The following is a 16,309-nucleotide window of genomic DNA, read 5'->3' as shown; positions in this document are numbered from 1 at the left end:
TGTTTCATGTTGAGTTATTTTGTTAGAAATTTTTTCCGATCAGTGGGGCCTATATAAGTTTTGAATTTGTTAGAAATTGGAATGGGTAAATTTTCAAATCTAATCAGTAAACTTTGATGACTTACTGTATTCTAAATTTAAGAGAATTTAAAAATTGCTTTTTTTAACCTTCATGAGATAAAGACTTCTAAACTTCATTTGCTCTCACAACACAGCTGTTAAATATTTTTGGTATCTTGATGCTTAATTTCATTGTCTAGAGTTTATCAGCATCTAAGTTTTACTTTTACCATACAAGCGAACAAAAAGATTGAAAATATTGTTTTTCATTGATTTCAAACAAAGTACCAGATTTTGTGGTAGTTTAATAGAGTGCAAAATTTATGCACTGTTATGGAATTGAAACTATAAATTATTTTACTTTCATTGGTAACATCATAAAAATGAAATAATTTCAGCTATCATAGAGAAAAGGAATCTTTTCACGAAATGCTGTACCTTTTCTCTTATTCAGTCTAGCTTTTGGTAATTTTCCTTGTAAAACAAAGATAGTTTGTAAAAAATGCAGATTTGCAAAAAAATATTATAGCACAGAAAGTTCCCAATACTTTTATTCATAATTTTAAAAAGAAAACATTAAGCTTTTATATTTGTATATTTACCTTCAGTTATCATTAATCATTTATGCAAAATAGATATGATTAAGAAATCTTTGTCTCTTTTGGTGATTATCATAAAATCATGATGTAGACTTAAGCTCCATTTTAGTATTTTGGTTCTGATAGATTTCATGAAAATATGATCATATAAATCTGATGTCTTGTAAAATTAAGAAATTGCAATACTTCCTTATACATATCCTGTATATAATGGGATATCTGATACATATTGGTATTATGAATAGATATATCTGGTTAGTTTTGTTCCCTACAACTAATGGCTTCTTTTTTTCAGGCGATTCAGAAAGGAAATCTGCTTCTGTTTCTCGCAGCTCATCAATCGGTTCCTCTCAGTCCCATTCTAGACAGATTTTCTCTTCAGGCCCAACAAGACCTCCCTTTAGAATTCCAGAATTTAGATGGTCCTACATTCACCAGAGATTGTTATCCGATGTTTTATTCTCTTTAGAAACAGACATGCAAGTCTGGAGAAGGTAATCTACATTTTCTTTTCTGAATATACAGTATTATCTCTATACATTTCTATGCATATACAGTACAAAGCTTTCATCCTTCTTAAATAGAGAATGCCTTTAATATAACTGGAACGTCCATTGAAAGCATTAACGAGGTAGTTAACAACAGGTGGTGAGTGCAGACGAGGTAGCTCCACCCACTCTTCTATCAAGGACTCTTCACTTTTGTAATTGGCTGAAATGAGTTTGGTCTTGCTTTTATGTGATATCCAAGTCTGTTTAATTTTTTTTTTATACTTTTTAGTTTAAATGTTTGATATATGCTTCATGGTAATTATGAAACAAGGCAGGACGCAAGTGTATCTTGGTCGGTGCATCGGTTTATGGTTAAACCTGCAATAGAGCCACTTGGTCTGCATGTTGGCTGCAAGATTGTTCAGAAATATTCCCATTCACCTTATGTAAATTGGGGCCAGTTAAGGCGGCCATATTCTTTGAGGACCGAGAAGGTTGTCTTCTCTGGTATCATCCTTGGCAGTGCCCATGGTGATAAAGGAGAGACTGTTTAGTATTTTGCAGTCCCCATGGAGTTTGCCATTTGAGGAAGCTCCTGGGGATATGTTCCTGACTTCTTCCCAGGAGTATGTTTTAGGAACTTTTATTTATATTGGGGAGGGTTTTCATGGTTGGTGGAGTGCAAGGTGATCGCTGCACTCCAACATGTGCTGAAAGCTTTACCTTGCTGACCACCGCCGACAAATGACGAAAGGAAGGCCTAGCCTTTGAGAAGGTTGTCAGGTATCTGTCTCTCAAGTCTGTCTTTTTTTTTTTTGTTAGTCTTAGTATCAGCAAAGAGAATAGGTGAGTTGCATGGTGTCTCTTTGTAATTAACCATGCTAATGGTTGCCAAGACTCAGAACCTATTAAGAGACAACCCCAGGTTCAAAACCTTCTCCATTCATTCTCCACATGATGCATTGGGCGGCAATTAAGAGGAGATGCTTTTGTGACCCATGAGAGCTCTGTGGCGCTATCTGAAGAGAACTCAACATCTCAGACTTGAACCAAGAAAGAGGTGTAAAAAACACTATTTATGGCTTTTTGAGACATTTAAGAACATACTCTTGGATCTTTGATTTGGTTAAGTTCCAGTTCAAACGAAAGCTCATGAATTAAAGGGTATTGATACCACTTAGACTGAAGAATCTGCAGTCAAACAGATGATGAAGGAATTTGGAAGCACTAAGTAACCTCCACAGCCTTCTTCAAGAGTATACCCTAAGTCCTTCAACTATTGTTCTTCACCCTATGTTGGTGGCTCTAGTAGTAGCCATCCTAGCTGCCATATGGGAAAGGAAACACCTTGTCTATGGTATAAGCCTGGAGAAAAGGTAGAATGACTGGTTCTTCTGCTTCTCCTTTCCTTTACTCTTGCTTTGGATGAAGCATTCGTATCGATTCATACTTTGTCATTGATACTGGTAAGTTACATTTCTGAGCACCATTCTTATTAGACTAGTTCTGTAAATACTAGTTCTCCCCCATCCTTCCTTTATGAGGGGGAGGATGGTAGAATGAATAACCTTCTATTGGCCATCTTAAACCAGGTATTTTATTCCAGACTACGTTTTCCCTTCATGGGAGAAATATTCCTTTATCGATCAAGTACCAGGTGCGCTAAACAAGTACAGTACAGGCCAGGCCCTCTCAGTTTACTCATTCCTATGATCGACTGAAGTGAGATTGCTTGAGTCATCTCTCACTCCTTTACTAGACTAGGGAGAAATGCATTTTCTAAGCAAGAAAAAGAACTAGTCGGTTTGGATCTAGGGGAATTTCTACCCGTTAATAAGTGCGTCTCCCATTTTTAAGGGACAAAAAGCTTTTATATGCGTAGGAACCAATAACAAATTTTATAAGTTATTTGTATTTTTTCCTAGCCATGCAAACAAAGTTTCTCACCTGACAGAGAGGTGGATGGGGCTACCTTGCCCGAGCTCACCACCTGCCATTAATCACCTCGTTAACGATTCCATCAACAACCTTTCTAGCTCCAGTAAAGACATTCCCTATCTTGAAGGAATTTGGTTTGTATAGCTAGGAAAGATACAAATAAACTCTTATCACTTGTCTTTTTCACACAGTATTTCCTTTTATTTAGAGTATGATATTTGAACTGCAAAAACAATAATTTTTTCATATAAAGTAGATGAAATGTTTTCTTAATGGATTGAGGTTAATTCTTTACTGTACAGTTCTAGTGTTTTGAATATAAAAGAAAGATTCATAATATATATAAAAATAATATGAATTTAATAGCTTTGAAATACGAGTGTTTATAGTTAAGATTTTTTGCATAAGCTTTATTCTTGCTACTTTTTAAAACAGGATGTTTTATCCCTAGTTTCTTTTTAAGTTATAAGACTTTAGAAGAATTTATTAACTTTAGAAATATTTACAAACTGTTACAAAATGTAATATAGTTTCACATATTTTCAGTCACTCAACCAAAAGTGTTTTAGACTTTGTCAACAACAGTGAGAATGCTATCTTCGTTGTGAATACTGTGCATCTCATATCTCAGTTAGCAGACAACCTCATCATTGCTTGTGGAGGCCTTTTACCTCTCCTAGCATCTGCTACCTCACCAAATGTAAGTACTGTATTGATGTTAGATTTCTTCAATGATAGGATGCTATAAGTTTGTTCCACCTTTCAGAGTAGAGTGAGAATGTCTTATTAATTGATTGATATATTATTCTGAGAAGCTATGCGACTTGCAGAGCAGGTTGTTGTTGTTACATGCTGTTAAGTCTTATTACCTTTCTAGAATCATCAGTATATTAGGGAAAGAAAGGGGGAAATTTCTTAATTTTAAGGGGTAACATCTACATTCCAGGCTTCCAGAGATGAAAGCCATATTTAACATTAGGGAAGGTTCAAAGTAATACTATATATATGAATTGTAGTAAATATGAAAATATGCTACAGTGCAGGTGAAGAAATCAACTCATTTATATTGTATATTGGGTGGATGGATGGAGTAAAGGAAGCTCTGGGTGATAGGAGGATAGATGTGAGCGAGGCAAGAGAGTGTGCTAGAAATAGGAATGAATGGCGAGCGATTGTGACGCAGTTTCGGTAGGCCCTGCTGCTGCCTCCGATGCCTTAGATGACCGCGGAGGTAGCCGCAGTAGGGGATTCAGCATTATGAAGCTTCATCTGTGGTGGATAATGTGGGAGGGTGGGCTGTGACACCCTAGCAGTACCAGCTAAACTCGGTTGAGTCCTTGTTAGGCTGGGAGGAACGTAGAGAGTAGAGGTCCCCTTTTTGTTTTTATTTCTTTGTTGATGTCGGCTACCCCCAAAATTGGGGGAAATGCCTTTGGTATATGGATGGATGGAGTAAATATGAAAATCTGCTATAGTTCAGGTGAAGAAATCACCTCATTTATATGCTATATTTACATACTTGTAACAATCGTAATACTGAAATCTTTTCACTTATTTTTCAGAATGAACTTGATGTACTGGAACCAACTCAAGGAATGGGTGTAGAAGTTGCTGTGTCTTTTCTACATCGCCTAGTCAATATGGCTGATGTTTTAGTATTTGCATCTTCACTTAATTTCTCTGAACTAGAGGCTGAGAAGAATATGTCAAGTGGAGGTATTCTTAGACAGTGCTTAAGACTGGTAGGTATCATTATAACTATTTTTGCGTAATAAACTTTTGTTTTGTATGTATATTACTTATGTTTTGAATTTTAAATCAAAATGTATGCTAATACTGTAATTGAAATGGTCTTCAGTATTGGTAACATTGAAGGCATGAAAGCCTGATTGCTTCCAAGTTATCTTTCATTTATTTTTGGGGTTTTACTTTGCTGGTTTCTGTAAAGGGGTAATTTAATTTCACTGTCTTTAGATAATCTTACCAAGTTTTTTGTTTGTTAAATACTAAGAAAAAAGCATGGCTTTATTTAATTTGATGAAGCTTATCTTTGAGCCACATATCTTATGTCTAAGATAAGCTTCATCGCGTGGCAAGAGATCGATCCCCGCCCAGGGCCGTGAGTTTAAGCTGTTTACTGGGGAGGCTACTGCTGTGGTAGGGCACCACAGTGGGGGGTTGGGCTTGCCCGCCTGACGTTCTGGTGAGCATCTATTCTGATGAAACTGGAACTGAAACCAGACACCTTTAACCTTTAACCTTTAAGAAGCTCTAGCTTCTTGATAATTAACACTAAAAAAGAAAATAAAAATATCTGAATCCCTATATCCTTTCCCTCCAGGAGGCCAAACAAATGTAATATTTAACCCACACTCATACTGTGAGGCAAAATGGTCTTAGTATACTGTAGTATAGATAATTTATAGTTGTTTTTTTGTACTTCTGTAAAGAAGAAGATATGTCCTTAACATGTTTATTTGCCTGAAATGAATTCTTTTAAACTTGGCTTTAGAGAAGATTGATTGATTGAATTGAAGTTTTCCGACATTCTGATATCTAAGGTCATTGACACAAATATCATTTGTTATAAATAAAAAAATAAAAAAGATAATTTTTGTTTTTTAGGAAATGTAAGAGATAAGTTGGTCATACTTAGGGTGTAACCTAAAAAAGGGTGTAACCTGAAAAGTATATGATCATTGTTTAGAGTCAAGTCTTGCTGTTTTACATTAATGACCATTTAGTTAATGTTTGTCTCGTATTCAGTGAATTGGATACTCAAAATTTAGTAGTTTTAGAAGCAATATGATATTTTTCAAAAGTTACTTATGAGTCTTTTGTCATTGAAATGGAATTGCTGTAGTTAATAAATACAGCCATTTTTAAGGTTATGCTTACCAACTACCTTATATCATTTGATAATCAGATACAGGGTTATGCTGTCAGCATTATGAAAGGGTTCTTGCAGCATAGTCTTTCTTTAGCCTTTAGCTACACTTACTTTTTAGTCTCTATTATTTCTTAATTTCTTCCTTCTTTCTGTCCTCCCAGCACCGCCTTGCCAAATGACCCAAGTTCCAAACATTCATTCATTGCTACTTTTGAGGTTCATGATTACTTTTGTGTAAGGGTTTGAAGGTATAAGATTATATAACGTTGTAATTTTCTTTCATCAGAATCTCAGAAGTTTAAGAGGATGTTAAGGAAAAGAAAAATTCAATGTATTTCTTAATGAAATCCATTGAATTTTGAGATTACTTGCTTACATTGGGTCCTTCTCTCTGGTTCCGGTTCACTTTCCCTTTGCCTACACATACACCGAATAGTCTGGCCTATTCTTTACAGATTCTCCTCTGTCTTCATACAACTTACAACAGAGATTACCAAACAATTCTTCTTCATCTAAGGGGTTACTGTATTGTATGTTAAGTGGCCACTTTAATCTTGTAAAGGGTAGAAGAGACTCTTTAGCTATAGTAAGCAGCTCTTCTAGGAGAAGAATACTCCAAAATCAAACCATTGTTCTCTAGTCTTGGGTAGTGCCATAGCCTTTGTACCATCGTGTTCCATTTCCTTGGTTAGAGGGTACACTCGGGCACGCTGTTCTGTCTTGTTTCTCCTTCTCTTGTTTTGTTCAGGTTTTTAATGGTTATATAGGAGATATTTATTTTAGTGTTGTTACTCTTCTTAAAAATTTTATTTTTCCTTGTTTCCTCTCCTCACTGGGCTATTATTCCTGTTGGAGCCCCTGGGCTTATAGCATACTGCTTTTCCAATTAGGGTTGTAGCTTAGCAAGTAATAATAATAATAATTAGCTAGTAATAATGATATGTATTTATATTAATGATTTATTCTTCAATAGGTGTGTACAGTAGCTGTTAGAAATTGCCTTGAGTGTCGCGAAAGAAGTCGTCTCCAGGAAGTCAATGGAGCTGGTGGCAATGGAATCAAGCCCATAAGTAAATCTAGACACATTCATTCCCTTATTAGAGGAGCACAAGCATCTCCAAAGGTGAGTTTACTGTCTTTTAACATTTTCAATTATAGTACATTTTACTAGTGTCTTTAAAGACTCCTAGTTAAAAAATTGTGTAGTATTGTCTGAAAGAATATAAGTATGTCTTTTGACGTCTTCAATTCTAGTACATTTTGCTATTGCGTTAAAGACTCTTAGTAAGATTTTATGAGTAGTATTGCCTGAAAGAATAAAGTATGTCTTTTGACATCTTCAATTCTAGTACATTTTGCTATTGCGTTAAAGACTCTTAGTAAGATTTTATGAGTAGTATTGCCTGAAAGAATAAAGTATGTCTTTTGACATCTTCAATTCTAGTACATTTTGCTATTGCGTTAAAGACTCTTAGTAAGATTTTATGCGTAGTATTGCCTGAAAGAATATAAGTATTTTTGACATCTTCAATTCTAGTACATTTTGCTATTGCATTAAAGACTCTTAGTAAGATTTTATGAGTAGTATTGTATGAAAGAATATAAGTGTCTTTTATCGTCTCCAATTATAGTATATTTCGCTATCATGTTGAAGACTGTTTGCAAGACATTATGAGAAGTATTGTCTTAAAGAATATAAGTAGTTATTTACTCTTGATTTTATTTTGCAGAATATAGTGGAGAATCTTGGCACTCAAAACAGTCCTGTTAGAGATCCAGAAAAACTACTGCAAGATATGGATGTTAATAGATTGAGAGCCGTTATATACCGGGATGTGGTAAGTTGGTATATCAATTGATATAATGAATATACTGAATATGTGTCTATATAAGACTTCCGTGGTCTGGGACTCACCACAGAAAGTTTACTGCAGTACTGGGAGCATACTACCCTAGTGGCTTGAGGGATATTGGCAAAATACTATCAGTTATCTAAAGAGTTTATTGCTCAAAAAGTTCTCATTATGAATACATTCCACAGTAAAAGGTATAAATCATATAGTACTACATTACTATATTATAAAGCGGAGTTTGGCTACTCTAGCGTATGTTAGCCTAAGATTACCTAGCGTTTGTTAATTTAGACTTGCCTATCATAAAGAGTAGTGATAAGAGTTAGAAAGACTTTTAGGATAGATTGTTGAATGATTTTCTAGAATTTCACACATTTTGCTGGTGCTGGTATTTATTTTCAAAACTACATAAGTTTAAAGTTTTGGTTTCATGTTTTGTGCACGAGATAATATCTGACGTTGGTTTGATTATTTCCATGAACCTCTCCTGATGTTCATATTGTTTCTTTCTTAAAAGTTTGGTATATCAACATCCTCCCCTGAATTTTCAAACATTTCGTATGTTTCTTTCCTTTCAATAGACTCGTGCCTCTAGTAAAGTAGTGAGACATTTTTGGTTAATTTCAAAAATTCAATTTCTGTCTCTTGTCTTTTTCATTCCCCACAACTCTAATCCATACATAACAATTGAATAAATCACTTTCTCATACAGAACTCTCCTTACATTCATTCCTAACAATCTATTCTTTACCACTCCCTTCACTACCCCCAACACTTTACATCGTTCATTCACTCTCGGACATACAGCTGCTTTCACTACACCATTTGCAGCAAAAATGGACCCCAAGTACTTAAACTGATCTACTTCCTCAAGTAACTCTCCATTCAACATGAAATTCAATTTAGTACCACTCTTCCGTCTCGTGCATCTCATAACCTTACTCTTACCCACATTACCTCTCAACTTCCTTCTATCGCACATCCTTCCAAGCTCTGTCACTTATCCACAACCAGTACTGTATCATCCGCAAACAACAACTGATTTGCCTCCCATTCATGATCACTCTTGTCTATCAGTTTCGTCCTTGACCAAGCACTTGAGCAACCACCTCTATTACAACTCCATCATCAAACAAATTGAACAACCATGGCAACATCTCACATCCCTGTCTCAACTCCACTCTCACAGGAAACCGCTCACTCACTTCATTTTCTATCCTAACACACGCCTTGCTGCCTACGTAGAAACTCTTTACTGCTTGCAACAACCTTCCACCAATTCCATATAACCTCATCACATTCCACATTGCCTCCCTATCAACTCTATCGTAAGCTTTCTCCAGATCCATAAACGCAACATACACATCCTGGCCTTTGGTAATTATTAGTAATGAATAGTGAATATAAAGTATCTTAAGATCAGTAACAACGTCAAAATAGATCTGTCGTATATAAACTATGTAGAGAGACTTATATCAGCCTGTTCAACATAAAAGCATTTGTTGCAAGTTTGAACTTCTGATGTTCCACCAATTCAACTGCCTGCTTTGGAAGATTATTCCGCAATCTGGTTACAACTGAAGTAAAACTATAAGAATATTGTGTAGATCTATCCGTTTCTTGTATTATAGGGGATGTATTTAGGACTCAGTGTTAAAAGGCCTTCAGTAGTCAAGTCTTATTTTTTTTAATCTGGATGTAGTTTTATAGTATTCAAAAGGTTCCACTTTCGAACTGTTGGAAAATCTTTCACTTACAGATTTCATGGCTAAAACACTTCTCCTATTGGCAATGGCTTCAGCTAAACGCATAATAAACTATAACCACTATCTTTTAACGTATTCTTCGGGGAGCAAAAGATGATTTTGAAACTCCTTGCTTTCCTTTAGGGCAAAAGCTGATTTTAAGTCTGCCACAATTTATTCAAATCCCCTCTTTTGAGATGTATGTAAACATTTCATCTGTAAATAGGTTTCTTTTTCTGGTAAGAGCTGTTCAGTATTATTAGGAAATAACTTTGGACATTACTGGTAGTGTTCGATGATGTTCTGTAGGATTTCTAGTAAAAGGTTTGATCACAAACTCAAAGAATTGGATCTAAATCTAACAAATGCTTTAAAGGTTAAGGTTTGGGGTATTAGGAGTATACCTGCATCTAATTTTTGCAGAAATCTTTCTTTGCAAAGAGTTGTAGTGACAGATCAATGGCGTACCAAGTTGGTGTTTGCTAAACATTGTCTTGAAGAATCCTGGTTCACTTATAAAGATTGCTGTACTGGAAGTTCTATAGGGGCTTCCGACAGTGTTGATTATTAACTTTTTAAAATTTAGTTAAACTATAATTTTCTTATTATTTCTCTGTCCCTCCTCTGATGTTCATATTGCTTCTCAAGGAGCTACGTTTAATCAACAAATACTCGTAAAATTTTCAAGTTTAAAACTTTTCCTATTTTCTATCCCTTCAATAGACTTGCGTCTAGTAAAGTACCATAATAGAACATTCTAGAGCTAAGTGGAAAGAAGCCCATTACTGATGCGCCAGTGTCTCTTTATCCTTTCACTTTCAAAGTTGAAATTATCCTTCTTTTCTTGACATCACAAGTCAGCGGGAAGGAAGGTAGGTATGTATATGAACACCAGGTGAGCTTAGAAATAAATTTTATTATTAAATTTCTATTTATTTCTCTGAAACCCCCCTGATGTTCATAGAATACATTGTGAAATATGACTATTTTGTTTACTAAATTTAAGATACCAGACTGTAGATTATCTCTAAATGATACTTTTCATTGTGTCCAAATGCTACTTTTGATTTTTTATTTAATTAAACCTCAGATTGTCGTAGATAGGCGATTCATAGATTAACTGAGCCCAAAATTAAGTAGACCACATCTCCTGCAGCTACTATAGGGCTTATAGTGTCCATCAGTCTTGATAAACAAACCAGGATTCCTTCAGAAGATATTTACCAAAAACCAACTTGGTACACCATTGAGCTGCTGCTAAAACTTTCTAAAGAAAAATTTCTGCAGAAATTAAAGGATATAGCTGCACTTCTATGATGCACTTTAACTTTCAGGATTTTTGTTCGATTTGAATCCAATTCTTTGTGTGATTTTTTTTTTACCATTCTTTTAACGAGAAATGACATTGCATCTGTGATTAGGTTAATTAGGGACCTTAATCCCACAAAACAAACTTGGGTCACTACATCTAATTCCTGTAGTTTTAGGCAAATAATATTGAATGGCTCTCACCAGACAAAGAAATCTGCTTTCTGATGACATACTTTCATACATTTTTAAAGAAGGGATGTGTCTATTAAAGGGAAGAAAAATGGGACAAGTTTTGACAATTTTACTGGTAAATGTCAATGAAACCAAGCTTCTAGGGAAGCAATATGAACATCAGCTGAGTACAGAAATAATTTTTATCAATAGAATTAATTTTTTTTTAGAAATTTCTATTTTTAGTAACACGGAGTTGAGGTTCTATAGGTGGGTAACTAGAGATAAAACTTGAGTCCCGTATTCCAAATATCGGTAGAAAAACAATCAGGAGTCCTGCATTTCAAATGGTATTTTGAGAGAATTTTTTATCATTAACTTTTGCCAGTTGAATAAATTTTTTTTATTATTTTGTACTGTACTATTTTAATTAAAAATTACCTATCTTTTTTTCACTGGTGTCCCACCTCCATCAGAGTGTAGGAATCATCAATATGAACAACGGGAAGTTTGTCGAAATAAATGGAATTTTAATAATAAAATTTATTTCTATACTCCTGATGTTCAAATTCAGGCCTAACCTCATGACCTCATTAATGGCTAGTGTGTCTCATACTTTACTAGAGGCATGTCTTGATTAAAAAGGAGAGAAAATGGAAGTTTTTAAAAAGAATTATGGGTAAATGTCAATAAACCGAGCTTCTACAGAAAAAGCAATACAAACATCAGGTGAATATAGAACTAAATTTTATTATCGATCTTTCATTTTTTTAAGGTTAAAACTCTTCCTTATACACTAACATATAGGGTAAGAGTATTAGTCTTACTTACATGAACAAAGATCTCTTAATGTTCCTGTCTCATATTTAACAGGAATGATTTTACTATGGAGAACACCTTCGTCTTAGCTTACGCCTTGTTAGAAAAATCTTGCATTTTTTAGTACCACATTTGGTGAAAAACGGTGTAAATATTGTACTTTCCAGAAATCATTACATGCCAATTTCAGTTTTTATTTCTGTCAATACTGTAGCATATTCTTACCTTGTTTATCGTATGTTGACGAATTAAAAGTTACTGTACGTCCTATTTTTATATCTCTTAGTAAATGGTTTATCTTTTTTCAGGAGGAAACAAAGCAAGCTCAGTTCTTATCTCTAGCAATTGTCTACTTCATTTCGGTGCTTATGGTGTCAAAGTATCGAGACATTTTAGAACCACCTACCAATGCCTCCTCTTCACCACCCCCACCACCGCAAACTGCTCACACCAATGGCGCATTTACACAGCACCATTTCTCAGGTAAGAAGGTTCATGTTAGAAGTCAGTTATTTTATCTGTAAGCATCTTACAGTGAATGGTGTTACTTTGCTAATTAAATCTATTTTCTTCATTGTTAATTTATCGTGTAATATGATAAATACAAACTTTTTAAATTTTCATTTCAAGTTCTGTAGTGCAATACTCTAGATATTCCGTATAAGAGCATTTTTTTCAATTAAAGTACAGTAATTCAAAATCAGGCTGCAATAATATGTACCACTGTACCTCATTCATTCATATATTCAAGTGCAAAGTGCATAAAATATCGATGGTTATTTTTTCTATTTATTGGGTTTATCTTTTATCTTGAAAATTAGTTATTTCATGAGTCATTTGCACACAAAAAATATACGAACAATTTAGGTCCTCTGTATTAAATACCATAATTTTGTGATTCATTACTAACAAGATAGTGGCTTTTTTAACAGATGAAAGTGATATTTAACAATATTGCAGGAGTGTCCATATTTTATTAAGTTCTCTGTACACCATTCCCAAGCAACGAAATAGTTTTTTTTTTTTGGATAGGCTATAATTTATAATTCCTCTTGCTTTGTTTATCAGTAGAGTGAAATTTTTATTCTGTAAAGCTGAAATCATATTGTAAAATAATTAGGGAAAATTTTTGTAAGCTCATTTGTATTTTCTCTGCTGTTAATTCTTGTATCAAGGTTTTTATGATATAATGACTAGAGTAGCTATTCACTTAATGAAAAGGTAAAAGGTAATATTCTGGCAGGACTGCAGTGTCAGAGTGCATTATGTTTGTTTCCAAGTATTGGTATTTTAAATTAATATTATTTATTAACTGTTGTCAGTGATAGATATTTACCCCAGTCAAGAAATGCTGTATATTCCCACTAAAGGTGAGAAGGACGAAGCAAAGGAAATTTACCCTAAAAGTGAGGAGGAGGAAAAGGTTAAGACCGAAGAAAAGGATAAGCCTGAAGGGAAGGATAGTCCTAAAGAAAAGGATAAGCCTGAAGGGAAGGATAGTCCTAAAGAAAAGGATAAGAATAAATCATCCACAAAAGGTGAAACTGAGAAAAAATCAAAAGATGATGAAGCTGCTGTCCTACCCATGGAGGGGCCTTCAACGGTATCAGCTTTGGTATCTGAGTGTGTAGATAAGCCAGAATCATTGAAGAGTTCAGCCTTGCCTTCAGTAACCCTTCCTGCTCTGACTCTTTCTGTTATCCAGTCAAATCTTAAGCAGACAATACCCACCAGCACCACCCAAGTTTCTTTGGGGCCTGAAACCAAGGAGGGCAAAGAGATAACAAGTGCAGGCAGTGAAGTTAGAAGTAGCGTACAACTGACCAAGAAGGTCGCTCCTATTTTTCCTTCGTTCTCACAAACTTTAGATCCTAAATATATGCCGGGAGGCTCGTCATCAGGAATATTTGGGAAATCCGTCAAAGAGAAGCCATGGAAAATGAGTTTATTTGGTGGTCTTGGGAAAGCTCAAAAAAAGGATCAACCTCAACCTAAATCTCAAACAGAATCTGTCAAAAGAGCGGACAGTAAAGAAAAATCAACCGAAGGTATTTGTTACAACGTTAGAACAAGTAGAAGCTTTCAGGAACTGGCACAGTATTTCCTATCGTTGAAGAAATGTATCTTGTATTTCGTAAATGTCTTTGCAATAATTATATGGTAACTCCTTACCTTCCTCACCCCAAACCATACACTACAAAGTTCAAGGAAGTTCCCCGTTCTTTTAGATAGTTTACAGTTGAGACTTATATGCAGATGTGTTCAAGAAAGACTTCAATTCTTTTCAATCGTTTACACTTGAGATTGGCATGAGAATAATAGCACTTGAATTACAATACAAGAACTTATAGCATATAAGGCATTGTAGTTTACAGAAGAGAATAACAAAAAGCTACTCGTAGAAACAGTAAGTGCTCTTGAGGCAATTCAAGTAAACCTTTAGGTCAATGCCGTAAGATGCAATGAAATCCTATCTTTCTTTTTTCATCGTATTTATTACTGACCAAAGACACTTTATACTGGAATCCACAAAGTTATTATTACATTTATAATTTTTCTTTTTTACCTTATACATGATAATTTATAACATTACAGACTAAAGACACTTTATACTGGAATCCACAAAATTTTCATTGCATTTTCAACATCTTTTATTTACCTTATTCATAAGATTATGATGTGGATTTTTTTAGGAAACTAGTATCTGGTTGGTATGGAATTACTGTATGAAAGGTTCCCTCAGGACTGCTATACTTTGCATAGTCTATGGTAACAAATATTATACATTATGTAGTACTGTAGATGTGTTCGTAGTTGTGCAGTCCTGATTATTATTACTGTAATGATTAAATTTCACCGGTGCTGTATTAATGTGGTAAAATAGTGCAGTATTCATATCTTAAGCTTGATCCTAGGTATTAGTAGGTGTTGGAAATTCATACCAGAGCTCATTTTAGCAATATTGAATAGATGTACATTAGAGAAAAGAATATTTGGATTAGAATGGGAGTTACAGAAGTATTCAAGAGAATTTTATATACCGTACTGTACAATATGCAGAGATATGGCATTGTATACATCATTTACCTAAAGAAATTATTTGATTGTTAGTGGCCTTACATTTGGCATGTGTTGTACATAAATAACTATTGAGGTTTAGGTGTTCGTATGATCCAGTTGAAGTATTTTAGTGAAAATGTAAACATATCAATTCCATTGGCAAATAATTGGTGAGGGATCTATGGTCGTGGTTCAATCATGCCCCAGTTTTCTATACAGACACTCAAGAATGAGCGAGCTTGGTTTATTCCTGGCATTCCATGCATCTCTTTTTTTTTCTCTGGTATATTCAGCAATAACTATGTCTTAGAAATGGTGCTAGAGGAGCATTCATTGGCCTTCTTTACTACAGTATAAAATTATGAAAAGCTGTAGACATAGTTACATCCTGTCATAAAATATCAAAGCACAAATTCAATTTTATCCCCAAAAATATGGAACATCAAAATCTAACCCATTTTTTATTTGATATTAAAGGACTTTAAAACAAAATATGCGAGGATAATCCTTTGTTTGTATAAGTAACGGGAAACATCAAGAATACTACATCTGTATCTTATAGAAAAGGATAGATGGGAAATACTTCTTGATACATCTATGATGATAGGTTTCTTTAAGGATTAAGAAACTTAGTGAGGGGAGAATTAATATAATTGAAGATATTCATATACATTGCCATCTCTCTTTCAAGTAATCACAGGTAAAATATGTATGAGGAGTATTATATTTTAGCCATTGAAAAAAAATTTGTGTAGCAGCCTTGTGCACTAGCACCCAACTGTTTGCTTATATACAGTAATGCAGTATTCATGTATAGTAATGTAATATTCATCTATGATAATTCATATACTATGTGTTCAATAATACTGTACCTGTAATATGTTGACTTTGTGATGTGTACACATGTGTTAGTTGGTATGTATTCAATTCGTGGTGAAATTTCAAATATTTTCCACCAGTTTCAAACATGTTTTTGCACCAAAGTACAGTAATACCTCAGGATACAACATTAATTTGTTCCGAAGTAGCTTTTGTAACATTATTTTTTTATTATAATGATATAGAATGAAATAGAACCAAATACATTTAAATCATTCAGTATACCTAACCTAACCGTGCGAATTTTGTTTCGTATCCTCGGTATTTTTTCGTGATGTGAAGCGAAAAAATCTCACGTCGTTTCGTAAAATGAGATTTTGTATTCAGAAACTTGTATCTTGAGGTTTCACTGTATACAAATGGACTATGCTAAGAAAGTTGTTATCTTTATTGGTATTTGTAATCAAGCAGCACCATAATGTAGAGTATATTGCATCATTATTTGAAAATTATTATCAACAAATTCATTTATGTTTGTTCATTACTTTATACA

General features: G+C 34.3%; 1 protein-coding gene across 5 annotated transcripts in view; it reads left to right on the top strand.

The window, feature by feature from the left end:
• The window catches only part of rg (rugose), a 327,718-nt gene that overhangs the window by 21,472 nt on the left and 289,937 nt on the right, over positions 1 to 16,309 (top strand). For all 5 annotated transcript variants that reach the window (XM_068387372.1, XM_068387371.1, XM_068387373.1 and 2 more), the window contains exons 14-19: positions 955 to 1,153; positions 3,635 to 3,788; positions 4,651 to 4,830; positions 6,952 to 7,101; positions 7,709 to 7,816; positions 12,186 to 12,360. In XM_068387372.1, the coding sequence (XP_068243473.1) occupies positions 955 to 1,153; positions 3,635 to 3,788; positions 4,651 to 4,830; positions 6,952 to 7,101; positions 7,709 to 7,816; positions 12,186 to 12,360 (966 nt within the window). The remainder of the gene's footprint in view (positions 1 to 954; positions 1,154 to 3,634; positions 3,789 to 4,650; positions 4,831 to 6,951; positions 7,102 to 7,708; positions 7,817 to 12,185; positions 12,361 to 16,309) is intronic.

This window comes from Palaemon carinicauda, chromosome 14, assembly GCF_036898095.1.
Source record: "Palaemon carinicauda isolate YSFRI2023 chromosome 14, ASM3689809v2, whole genome shotgun sequence".
NCBI lineage: Eukaryota > Metazoa > Arthropoda > Malacostraca > Decapoda > Palaemonidae > Palaemon > Palaemon carinicauda.
This window is presented reverse-complemented; position numbering and strand designations above follow the sequence as displayed.